A 12526-nucleotide genomic window follows, 5' to 3' on the forward strand; every position below is an offset into this window, starting at 1 on the left:
CGTTTGGAAGCTGGACCGGCGACCGAATGCGCTCTTCAGACAGTCGATTCTGGAGGCGTGTAAATGGTGCGCTGGAGAGTTTGCCGAGGGATGAAGTTAGGGCGCATGGAGACGCGGCCGGGAGGGCTACGGCTGGGTGGTTTGGGAGGAGGGCTAATTAGGTAGGCAGTGGTAGGTCACCCCAAGGCTCTCCAAGCAGGGCTTGGCACAGAATTGCGACGCTAGGTAGCAATAATATGGGTTTGCTGAGTTAGGAAGAACGGGGGGGTGACATCGGACTTTTGACTCAACTTTTCTGAGGGGTTTGCAACGCCTTTGGGGATAGGGCTTGATCATATGGTCATTGGGCCAGTTTGGCATGTCATGCTACAATCACGAGGGATTCAGAGGGATAGGACTGTGCAAACATAATGGCGTTTATTTTTGGTCGTGGGTAACAGCTACAGCCTTGATATGGCCATGAAAGTAGATAGCATTATTAACGCGTTACCTTTCCTTCATGCCCAGTTGTCCTTCGCAACACCTCGTATTGTCCCATGGGCCTTAGGATTGGTCTTTCTGTCAACGGGTTAGGTGCTATGCTGGGAGCTAACGGTTGGTGTGATTTTGTCTACTGCTCCAATAATATCGTTATGTACAACATTGGTTTCGGGCGGTTCAACGCTCCAGGGGCATCCCTCCTCTTCCAAACCCCTCAAGAGCAAGTCTGCCTCCGAGCATTACCCCAAATGTTCCACCTAATATTCTGCCCGCACGGCTGCTCGCGCACAGACGTGTTGTCGACCTGCAGCGTGATGGACACATCGCGGTTGTTCGGGAACTCGGACCTTGCGCTCAGCCGGACCTCGCCACCGCCATTGACCTTGCCGCCGTGGATTTGCACATTATAGCAGTTCTCGATCAGAATCGCGTTGTTGCCATTGTTGGCCAAGTCAATGTTGCCGATCGATGCGCCACCGCTTTGCGACACGCAGAAAATGCCCCGGCCACCACCACGCGAGACAACCCGGTCGACATGGACGTTGGTGTCGTACCTCCCGTTAGGGAGCTTGCCGTTCTCATTGGCAAACCGCAGCGTCGCGTAGCCGTTGCCCGTAGCCACGTTCTGCCCATCCACGAGCCCAACCCGCGCGTTTGTCGTTTTCTGCATCAGCAGGCCGCACTCGCCCACATTACGAGCAATAACTGAGTTGATGGTCAGGCCGTCAATATTCCACGTTTCGACCGCATGGCTTCCGGCACCCGTGACCGTGATGGTGTCCATCTTAACGTTGTAGTTTGGCGCCCTGTCACGATCAAACCGAATTCCCAACCCGCCGCTGAGGTTCATGTTGATCTTGCCCAACACCAGGTTGCGAGTGCCCGAAAAGCGCATGCCAAAGTACGGGTTACCCGTCATGCTGAGGTAGGGGATCTGCACGTCCGATGTGTCGGTCGACTCGATAGCGCCGCGACCGGCCCTGTTGCCGACGTTGATGGTGCCGCACCCTTCGAAGATTTTGCCGCTGGTGATGGTGATGGTGCTGGCACCGATGGAGCCTGAGGCCAGGACGGCGACGCGCTGTCCGGGGCTGATGGCATCTAGGGCCGCTTGAATGGCCGCACGGTAGTCAGAACCGGCATACACCTGCGCAGAGCCGCGCGTCGCCTGGAACCAGTTGCCTCCGCCCGTGACGGTGGCGTGGGGAGAGCCAGCGCCACATTGGGCATTCGCACCGGCGGTGAATACGGCAGCCGCCGCGATGAGGGTGTGGATGAGCTGCGTCATGATGGCCATGTGGAATCTCTGCTACCACGATGGAGGACAGGCTGGTGAAAGGTGCCGGACCGTTGGATGTAGAAATCTGTGAGCGATGCTAGCGGTAGGCCGTGGCTTTTGACCCCTTTCAACAAACCCAGGGACGTCTGGGATAGGTGCGGTACTGTGGTAGAGCGAGCACGGACAATAACGCTCCGCGGCAGGTTGTTGGCGGAAATTGGCGTAACTCTGTGCCGAGAACCCACGATCAGATGATTAAGGCTCCGGGGTAATGGTCGCGGAGCGGAGCATCATGCCCGGCTTGGCTGGTCTGGGGTGAGGACACGGCAGCAGGAAACTCCGGGGAATGTGGTTCTCGTGCCGCAACCAATGCCGTAGTTGGGAACTTGTCCGAGGTTGAGTGCAACGTTGTGCGATCCGTACCCGGCGTGGAGATTTCTGCAGGTTTGCATCTTGCTGCTCAAATTAGACGAAACAAGTTTTCCCTTACAGATCGCTTCATCGCTACTGGTCGTCCGTCTTCATATTCAACTCCGCAGGCACCACCGTCCCCGGCGATGCTTTCCATCTTCTCGCGGAGCTCAGCGTCCAGCTCGGCCTGCGTTTTGGCTGTTTTCTCTTGCGTGGGTTGTAATGGCCCCTTCCCGGCATTTTCTAAGCCAGACTTGGTGGACTTGCAGATTGTGAGTTCGACGCTCAGACGGGCAGTTAAGGAACAGAAAGTGAATGTATTACCTCTTGCAGGACCCGGGGCTTCTCGACGTTGAGCGTGCTGGATTGTCGTATTGTTGAACGAGCCGAACTCGCGTACGTAAACCAGAGGCCATTGCTCAAGCTGGCGCTTAATAACCGAGCCGCTGCCTGACCTCGGAGCGATGCAGCCATTTGAGCAGTATCAGGGAGGGAGTTCCTGGTCCCGATAACTATTTTGGCAGGTTGTCGAAAAAGATGTCCCTGCGTCAACTTTAGTACGGACCCAACGGACGGGTGGTGATGTCATTGGAGGGACCAAAAGATTTCACGGCAGAGGCGGAAGGTGACAACTCCACCAACACTTTTCCCAGGCAAGCTCCCACCACCACATCAGTATTACATACTGAGATACCTTAGGTATTGGGACCGGGATACTGTATTAGATTAACATGGACCTCCAAAATTTTTCCATGCTCAGAGACAAGCCAGGAAGCCACAGCATCATATCTCAACTGGCGTTTGTGATCCGGCTGAGAAAGGCTCGCTGGTTCGTGGCTGTGAGTGTGGCTGAGCAAGAGATCATGTGTTCATCAGCCCAATCGCATATCTGTGACACGTCATACCCTGTGTGACTTGAGATGCGAGTACAAAAAGGCTTGAAAGGCTTGGAACCTATCTCATCCGGGCCCATAATTCCAAGGGTTTTGGAGCCACGGATATCTGCAACCTATTATTTACCTTCATTAACGACTGGATTATCGACAAGAGTTTGAGACACTCGGTTGCTCATCAGTCACAGAAGCATGATGAACCTGTCCGACGGCCAGAAATACAGCTCGCAACCCCAAGGCGTGGTCCAGCAACCCCCTGATGCCCACCTTTCTGGACTACAAACAACACAACCGGTCCCCTTGTTGCCCATGGGTAAGTCTCTAAGCAGCCTTCTCAATAATAATCTTTGGGTCTCATCTCTAGCTTGGATTTAACTGGTTTCCCTCTGGCAGACCCATCAAGGCCTCACGCCCCTGACAACCAACTCCACGTCCGCGGCGGCCACCGGGGAGGGCCCTGTCCTGGACGTTTCTGCTTTTGTACGTTTGGCTTCGAGATGGGTTCGGCTCGACGCCGGAATTACTAACCTTCTCGTTTCTTTTCATAGGTATTCCTTGCCCGATACCTTGTGATTGTTGCATCATTCCTTTGTGATGGCTGCATCGGCAGAGCACAAGGACCGCCTGAGTGCCGGTTGGCTTGCTTGGAAAGGATCATACGACAACGTTGACGATGAGGCGTCCTCATATAATAATAATAAACACAATGGTCATCATCCTGAGCGAATCACAAGATAACGAGAAGGGTGGATGGCTTGGACTCAGCATACGACATGAAGCCAAGGAGTGTTCGTGCGATCAGTGGACTCCCAGAGTGTCTAGTTACTTCCATATCGTTATTGGGCCAGGTGGCCAGGTTTTTAATCACACAAGACCGAACTCTTAAGCTGTGTTTATGGACACAATCGGGCCAGAAAATCTCAAGTCAACCCGCATACCTCCCCTGTCATATACCTTTTGGCACTGAACATCGTACCGAGCAAGTCCTCCTCTACCCCGTAAATAACCTGCGTCCTATTGTGCTCCACCGGCCCATACAACATCCACGCGCTCAACGGCCTTAACGTCGCATGCTGTTTTGGATCCTCTATCGCCTGTTCACCCACTCTCTTCAACGCCTGTTGATACCCCTCGGGCGGACCTTTGGTAATCTGCTTCCCCAGCATCCCCGCGGCCACGTACGCTGGAAATTCACTTTGTCCCTGGTAGTCCAGCATCAAAAAGGGCACCCTCGCATAACCCACAGGTGCTAATTCAAGATCCAGGGTGGGGAACTCAACCCCGTCAATCACCAACTCGGGCTTCGGCGCGGCGGGGGAGAGGTTAGGCCGCGCAAACGGCCGACCGTTTTCGTTCCAGTAATAGAAACCCGTGATCCAACCCGATAGAAACACCGGCGGGTCGCCGCAGATGCGCGGTGCGCGGGCCGTGACGATTTGGTTCCAGAACTTGCGCAGGGCAGGGTCATCCGGGCGGTCAAAGCTTTGTACAAAGCGGGATAGGATAGGCCGCAAGCGAGAAGCATACTCGGCGGGCTCCTTGCCGAACTCTGGGAGGCGAGATAGCTTATCCAGAAGACGCTGCCAGTCAGAACGCTCACCGAGGAGCGTGACCGAGGGCAATCCGCAGACGGGCTTTCCAATGTACTTGAAATATGCTTTCGTCAGGCCCATCATGAGCACATTGGCGGTCATGATATCGCTTTCGGTAGTGGTCGAGAAGTTAGGAGTGATCCAGTCTAGCAACCAATCCGTCTTGACGCGTTTCTGGATCTCGTCCTTAAAACGAATCAACACGTCATACCACGTGTAGTCCTCGATGTAGATTTCCTCTTGGCCTTGGTGGTCAACGAAGAGCGAACGAATCTCCTCGGCATGCGAAGTCATGTAAAAGTTCATCTGGACCAGGACGGTGAACCACACCTCGTCTGGGCGGATAACGAGGTGAAGATGCTCTCCCCAGGCTTGAATTGCCCCCCTGATGAAGGAGTCGCCAGACGGATAGATGCCGTCGTTGCTGGACAGGGTTGTGGCGGTCAGAGAAGTTAGGATCAGCTTGGCGGTGTTGTTGAAGAACTCGTTTGGTGCCGACTGCCGGAAGAAGGCATCCTCGGACGTGACTGCAGGCACCGCCTCATGGTATGGTTTAGGGTCGCCATCACCGGGGATGATGACTATGGAGGCAACCGCCGTCGAGGCTAGGCAAAGAAGGCTTAAGACTCGCATCTGGGAATTTAGGGGGGTCGATGGAGGATTTGGACCAATGCAAAGGAAAGAGCAGTGTGGGGTAAGGTCGGGTGTAGGAGCCCTTTTGACCGTTTCTGGATCGTGTCAGCTGTTGGTCCAATGGAAAGGAACGTCCTCATGTGATCATGACCGGGCCTCCGGCGGCCAAGAACGGCGGCGAGAATCCTTTTGACACGTCAAGTATCTGGCTAAATGGCAGCAGTTGCCTACTCTGGTTTTGCGGATCACCTAGCCCCGCTACACTGCACCGTCAACCTAAAATTAAACATTGGACGCTTTGAGGACACGACGTGGAGCGGGTGTCAAAAGTTAGTGGCGAAACACTGGCAGGGCGGGCGGGGGGGCCTACACAGGAAGGATGATGTAGGAGGACGTCCTAGGCGGCATAGAATCAGAGCTTGAAGGAATGGAACTCACCATAGCATGTCTTGTTATCTTCATCCATGAGCAGCTGCGGGGTTCCTGTATTTATTGGTTTTCATGGACCAGTATCCTGCGTCCTGCCATGATGGACATTTTGTGTCAGGTCATTGGCTGGCCCGACAAAAGAGGCTATAAGGAATGGATTTAGTTTTCTTAGCTAGGTCTACCTAGGCCCATTTGCGTTGTATTCCTTCCGTTACTACCGAGTTCAGTCTATTTGTGGGTCCAGCCAAATGATCATCGAATACAGAGGAGCATAACTTAAGCTTTAGTTTCTGGTTCCTAACATCTCAACCGGACTGGTACCTGTTCGGTTTTACCGACAGCACCGGCTTTTCAGAAGAAACAGTATCCTTAACTCGAATTCATATCAAAAGCAAAACAAACTCCTCTCTTCACCAGCGCCACCCGAACGGCTATGTCCCCTGAGGCAATATTTTTTCGCATTTTCCAGCTGAGGCCTCGTCAAGCCCACGCTGAACGTCATCATTTTCTTCAGCCCTTCGAACGGGGTATGCTTCACCTACAAGGAGGGCCTTAAAACCTGTCTTCTCTCACGAAGCACCGACCTGACAGGGCTATGATCTGTTGAAAGTTAATTGCAACTACTGTCGATGGAGTTATAAGTATCGTGATGACAGGCCAGCGGTTACCAGTCAAGGAACTTCTTAGGTAGCTCATCCTCCATCCGCCATCTAGACTCGATCCCCTTTACCAACATAGTGTGGCATCCAGCCGAATGATTTTGCTACTAAGTAAGGAACCACGTTAACAACAAACGAAGATTCACGGGTCTTCGGAAGATAAGGACACCTGAGGGATAAAACGACTCAGAGAAATGCTACCAGTAACCAGGAGGAATATGTTTTTGTAGGCCATCAGTGCGAAGCAGGGACCAACAATCTGGGCCTAGGTACACATATCTCCGGACACCACCCTTCACAGCCGGAGGCTCAATACAATTGGAACCACACCTTACCGAGGGCCATCCACATGGACCTTAAAAGCTAACCCAGGACTATCTTGAAAATCCTTCGTCTGGAGGTAATGTCCATTGCTTTGGAGAAGTGCCAATAAATGGATGCCGATGGTACAGCGGAACTAGCTCATGTTGCCCTGTGGCGGCCTGGTTGTCTCCATCCATTCCCGAGGCTTCTGGAACCCGGTCCCAGGGGAGCATGTCCCCGGAGGATATCGTTATTCTGAGCTGAGCCTCTTGTTTTGACACCTTTTCTTGTGACAAGTATCCATATAATTACTTCATTAGCATGGTTTCTTGCACCCTGAAGTCTCGTCACAATCAACCCCTGCCTGAGTCTGGTGGCCGGGAGCCACAAGACCAGCGGCACTGCGCTTCTGAGATCACAAGATGGGACTTGCACCGAGCAAGCGCGTAGGTTAGGGCTGCAGGGCTCGTCCATTCCTCAGTGTCCGAGCCTTCGCCGCTTTGGCAACGGCTTCTGACGAGTCTGACTTGTCATATGCACTCCCAAGGTCAGGGTTCCTTAATTACAACAGCACATGTATATGGAAGCCGGTGACTGTGGGGTGGAAGGTCTCCAGTAAGCGATCCTCCAGGCCTCAAGCTACTATTTCGAAAGCAATACAATCTCGCTACGTACTATCTATCCCGTCCTGGGCGCGTGAATTGCTTATATTAGCAGCGTTAAGCTCAAGTGACTGTGGCGTCAACGGTGCCACCAAAGTTCTCACCAGCACTGTATCGGTTTGCATTCTGCTTTAGTCTAACCCCTCTATTCAAGCCATACCTACACGGAGTTCATTTGCCCGCTTGTAAAATCCTTTCTTTCTGCTCTCCATCTCCTCTATCCAGTTGGCAGCGGGCACTCCCAGGGCCCATTCTATAGTTGGATCAGACAGAGCTGGCGCTCCAGCCTGAGACGAATCTCTGGGATCTCTGGCGACGAGTCTCATGGTTGTTACCCACACAACCGGTCGGTAGCCTTGCTTACTCACGTCCTCTATTCCGGATCTGATTCTCGCGATCGTCACAGCTCCGACTGGCCTCATCTGGTGGTACATAGTACCATGGCCTAACTGCCAGCCCTCTACGTAACGATGTTGCCGCTGAAAGTTCCGGATACTGGAGAGGCAGTCCCTAGTAAGACAATTGTCGGCTGAAAGAAGACGCATGAAGTGACGGAACAAGCCCCGTCAACACGGAAATGCCGGAGATGGAGATATCCCAAGACATTTTATAGGGGGGTTAGTATGAAAATCTCCACAACTTCCAGGCTGCGGAGGCGGCATGCGCTGAAACGTTAGCTGGTGCCTTGAAGACGACTCTTGACGTGATTCAGGGGATACCCCTTGTGCTGGTATTGATTTTCCGGACGGCCCGAACTAGAAGCCGCCATTCTTCTCCCAAGGTTCTGTAAATTCGGTAGGCTGGATTGCAACGTAATCGTTGGAGAGTCAATCTCCCTGGTGCTGTCACGGCCAATCTCGAGAGATTAACATTGGCATGGATGTGATCTTCATACCCGGTCAGCACATCCAGGTTTGGCTTCTCAACCGGCTTTGCATCTGCGTAATTCATAGGGGGTGATTGCACGTTTTGCTGCGGGTCTTCTCCGGCTCAAGGTTTCCTGATATTCAACTCGTTGACTCGCAATGGCCTCGCTGTTCCTCCCGATTCTACATGGCGGAACGTGTACGACACCATACTGCCTCAGCCCTGCCTATTCATCTGACATCAGCGTCACCACTGGCCTTCTAAAGCCCATAGATTGGCTTTGATGACGGCAATAGTAGCAAGTCCTCGCCGGCCATCCAGCCGAAGGCTTCCATTTGCCGTGCCACGCGTCCTTCCTCATTAACAGCCCGGCTTGCTTGCCGTGGTCCGGGAACTTAATAAGCCCCACAGGCCTCTGCATCGTTGAGAGCGGCCCAAGGGGGTCAGCAACTAAACTTCACAATATCGTCTTTGGCAGATGAATGGTGGAATATATTTGCCTAAACTGACGTCAACGTCTGTGAACCCCACGCGGGAATATTGAACGGCGAACATGCATGCCAAGAGCGACTGCCGACATGTATCGATAACGGCGGCACTGGCGCCGGCTGTCCCAAAGCGCCGATTCTGGGGGTTGCTATGGCTTGGCTCACTGGAGATGAACGACGGAATGTTTCGCAGACGACTGTGACGGTAGGAGGCTGATGGTATAAAATTGCCCTTGTCCAGGGCGGTCGTTGGTTCTTTTTTGTGAGCTCACTGAACCCGACACATCGGCCTTCTCCTCGCCGGTCCATCATCCGCATCCTTCAAGATGCGCTCGCTCCAATTTCTCGTAGCAGGCACCCTGCTTGCCGGGCAAGCTGCTGCGGCTCCACAGATCCCCAATTTCACCCAGCAACAGATCGACAGTGGCTATGCTATCCGCGAGCTGAGCCGAATCGCCTACGAAAATGCCATGGCACGGGTGGCTAAGTCAACAAGCGGCTGCACATTGGAGACTGTGCGGGTCCGCAAAGAATGGTAAGTACCTACTCACCTACCTTAGGCACGAGTTATTGTCTAGGATTTTTAGATGGAGCGGGTGCTAACTTTTGTGCCCAGGCGTAATATGACCCTGACAGACCGTAAGGCCTACCAGGAGGCAGTACAGTGCTTGATGCAGAAGCCGTCTCGCAACAAGGGGATTGACGGTGCTCGCTCTGCGTGGGATGACTATGGCGTTCTGCACTACTTCCAAACCCCTTATGTCCACAATTCAGGTACGATCCAAGTCGACAGTCATTGGCATCCTCTTTTTTGTAACCTTGTCCGAACGACATTGGGATTACACCAACAAACACACCCGCCCAATCACATTATCTGATGTTGAGGCTGGTTTCTAACTTGTGGAAAAAGCGACTTTCCTCTACTGGCACCGTCACTTGAACTGGGTTCTCGAGCAAGATCTGCGGGATCTTTGCGGTTATACGGGTAAGTTGCTATCATGCCTGAACATAGAGAACCGGCTGGAGCCGTAGAAGATGACTCGTAAAGGGCGACTTCTTATCAGCTTCTCGATTCCTAAACAGCATGCTGACGCAAAGAACAGGTACGGTTTCGTTCTGGGAATGGGGCCTGGACTGCGGCGGTTTAGGGACGGTGGAGACGTCACCTCTGTTTGACGGCAGCGAGTACTCGATCGGAAGCAACGGCGCAAAGGTCTCCAGACCAGGAGGCGGTTTCGGTATGCCTGCTGGGACAGGAGGAGGGTGTTTGCTTTCGGGTCCCTTCTCCAACTTCACCGTCAACCTCGGGCCCAATACCGCACGAAATCCGCTGAAATACAATCCACGGTGCATCAAGCGGGATCTCAATACCAACCTCTGCAGCAGTGCGGCATCGCTGCGGAACACGACGGATGTCATCCTCCTGAGTCCGAATCTCGAAATCTTCCAGGCCATTGTTCAAGGCGATACTCGATGGCCCGAAGGCGTCCGAGCTGGCATGTCTGTGCATGGAGGTCAGTGATCCTGAAAGATGATTGCGCTGTTGGAATAATAGCGTGAACAAGTCTTGCGAAGACGTGCCTTGCTGACATGAAAGCTTGGATAGGCGGCCACTTCTCGATCAGTGGTGACCCCGGAGGAGACTTTTATTTTTCCTCTCTCGAGCCAGGCTTTTACTTCCATCATGGAAACATTGACCGCCTTCACTTTATTTGGCAGAACCTTGACTGGGAGAATAGACAGGTACGTCGTTGATTTCTCCAAAAGCTCCGCTGTCCCTTCTTACCTGACCGCATTCACAGACAATCTCGGGCACAAACACAATGTTCAACCGACCACCCACGCCTGAAGCTGTTCCCAGCGATATTATGGGCTATGAGCCAATCAACAGAAACGTAACGATCGGGCAAACGATCGACACGGTCGGCGGTACGCCGCTGTGTTATGTGTACGCTCCTTGGTAAACCCCATCGGTTGACTGTATATGACACTATAGAGTGTCTTGACGGGCTGGAAATGTATCGTACAACAAGGTAGAATGTCAGGGCACATTTCATGGAGCGGCGCGGAGGCTCCTTGTCATAGTCAGTTAGGCTTTCTGAATATTCGTGATATTCAACCACCAGGAACCGTGTACATAAGGTTTATGCGTTATCGCTCTACACCTCCAAATGCCTGTGTGCATATCGCTGCAGTTACTGGATGAACTGTATATCTCGTTCAGTCCGCTGGACACGTTTGCAAGGGCTACCCTATCCGGATTCTGAGCTGAAAGCCCCTACATGAGATCCGGAAGGACACATGACAAGATATCGCCGGACGATCGATACGCCAACATCATATCCGTGCCTCGCGCGGAACTACATCTCAGCGTAACAGCAACGTCGACATTCACAACACCTGCCCCTCACTCTGAGTTGCGGGAGCGGGGTGGAGAGGAAAGACTCGATATTTCTGCAGACTAATTAGAGCAAGAGGTTTATAATTAGTAGTGCCGGCAGTTATGTTGCAGAAACCTGAATAATGATTTTTGGCGATCGACGGAATGGCTTAACCCATCAATAGTTCAAGGCTTAATCTAACTACCACGATACATCCCTTGAGCCCTGAGACACCAACAGCAGTCATCAGACACAAGCACCTCAGAAACGTAGACTGGGCTCCTCTACTCCGTGGAATGGACGCGTGATGTCGTCCTATACGTCTGTGTATTCAGGTGGTGGCAGGGAAATATGACAATGTCAGTAAAATCTCGAAGAATCTGGGATACAGATAATCATCTACTGTGAGGCCAACCACTCTTGTAAGTATTGGGTAGACCAAGGGTTTAAACAGTAGGTCAATTGCAGGCAACCTTGTTTGTAGATCGGCTTAGGCGTACCCCGACCCTCTGTCGTCAAAGTGGTGATTTCATTAAGGAACGGGCCGTACCTAATCGCAATCTTCCAACAAACATAAACCCCAGCATATACAAGTCTTTGAGCGCCTGTTGACACTAATATGACGGGGATACCGTCACAGATACCGGCTCCTTAGAATCATCATTGGATTTATTTGCTGTTTCGTTACCAACGAGGTTGAGAGGAAGACAATGCTTACTGACCTCAGGAAAATCCGTGTCGGAACGATTCTAGAGAACGTTGCAGGGGTCGCAATTACTGAGCTACTTTTCAGTAATGGCTTATCTGATGGATCCTCGATAGTCGCTCGTGTCTCTTACGTACTCGAACTATGCGATCTGAGATTGGACCTGTCGAAGCTCCGTATCCCCAGCATCCATGATTCTAGCGTCTCTGAAATATAAGTCGAACTAGGAACTGGGCTACTCCACATCAGCAGTGTAGCTGTATCCAAGAACGCTACCATCCACCGTGAGATCTACAGCCGGAAGTACTCAGCCCAGCATATCCCCAAAACCCGTAAAGCCGCCAGAAAATTGTTAATCATGTCCCAGCCTCAATCTGACATGCTTATATAACCACCTTGAGAAAGATGTATATAACTGGGCTATACATACCATCCAAGTATGCTTTTCTGTGCTGCAAAGAGTGTGGGAACACTGTAAGGGTAGCCTAGAAAGGGTAGGTTGATAAGGATTTGATCTAGTCCATCACTCCATCCGACGCGAAATGAAGACCTCGTGAATCTTGCCAGAGATAAACATTCTTTTAGGGTGATGGTGAATACTTTTTCAGCCCCTTACTCCCCTTTGTGACTTCCTGAGACCTGTATAAAATTGCGACAGGCGTCCAAGCACCATTACGTACCAAAGTAGGTAACCGGTGAAATCATGATTATCTTTGAAAAGGTCGTATGTACATACAGTGTTT

General features: G+C 52.2%; 6 protein-coding genes across 6 annotated transcripts; 2 read left to right on the forward strand and 4 right to left on the reverse strand.

Moving 5' to 3' along the window:
- Positions 1–694: 694 nt before the first annotated feature.
- VTJ83DRAFT_7585 (uncharacterized protein) lies at positions 695–1777 on the reverse strand (the record flags this gene model as incomplete). The annotated part of the gene is made up of 1 exon (XM_071014423.1): positions 695–1777. One exon carries the CDS (start codon positions 1775–1777, stop codon positions 695–697), a length of 1083 nt encoding a protein of 360 aa, XP_070863802.1.
- Positions 1778–2219: 442 nt separating this feature from the next.
- VTJ83DRAFT_7586 (uncharacterized protein) lies at positions 2220–2644 on the reverse strand (the record flags this gene model as incomplete). Its single annotated transcript, XM_071014424.1, has 2 exons — positions 2220–2432; positions 2495–2644. 2 exons carry the CDS (start codon positions 2642–2644, stop codon positions 2220–2222), a joined length of 363 nt encoding a protein of 120 aa, XP_070863803.1.
- Positions 2645–3322: 678 nt separating this feature from the next.
- VTJ83DRAFT_7587 (uncharacterized protein) lies at positions 3323–3734 on the forward strand (the record flags this gene model as incomplete). The annotated part of the gene is made up of 3 exons (XM_071014425.1): positions 3323–3376; positions 3457–3543; positions 3612–3734. The coding sequence occupies 3 exons, from the start codon at positions 3323–3325 to the stop codon at positions 3732–3734; spliced, it is 264 nt and encodes an 87-aa protein (XP_070863804.1).
- Positions 3735–3983: 249 nt separating this feature from the next.
- Positions 3984–5288, reverse strand: VTJ83DRAFT_7588 (uncharacterized protein; the record flags this gene model as incomplete). Its single annotated transcript, XM_071014426.1, has 1 exon — positions 3984–5288. One exon carries the CDS (start codon positions 5286–5288, stop codon positions 3984–3986), a length of 1305 nt encoding a protein of 434 aa, XP_070863805.1.
- A 3734-nt stretch (positions 5289–9022) lies between these two features.
- Positions 9023–10660, forward strand: VTJ83DRAFT_7589 (uncharacterized protein; the record flags this gene model as incomplete). The annotated part of the gene is made up of 6 exons (XM_071014427.1): positions 9023–9231; positions 9313–9470; positions 9607–9681; positions 9800–10210; positions 10303–10439; positions 10499–10660. 6 exons carry the CDS (start codon positions 9023–9025, stop codon positions 10658–10660), a joined length of 1152 nt encoding a protein of 383 aa, XP_070863806.1.
- A 1051-nt stretch (positions 10661–11711) lies between these two features.
- VTJ83DRAFT_7590 (uncharacterized protein) lies at positions 11712–12216 on the reverse strand (the record flags this gene model as incomplete). The annotated part of the gene is made up of 3 exons (XM_071014429.1): positions 11712–11854; positions 11921–12074; positions 12214–12216. 3 exons carry the CDS (start codon positions 12214–12216, stop codon positions 11712–11714), a joined length of 300 nt encoding a protein of 99 aa, XP_070863807.1.
- Between the last annotated feature and the right edge of the window lie 310 nt (positions 12217–12526).

The sequence above is a fragment of the Remersonia thermophila genome, chromosome 7 (genome assembly GCF_042764415.1).
Source record: "Remersonia thermophila strain ATCC 22073 chromosome 7, whole genome shotgun sequence".
Lineage (NCBI taxonomy): Eukaryota > Fungi > Ascomycota > Sordariomycetes > Sordariales > Chaetomiaceae > Remersonia > Remersonia thermophila.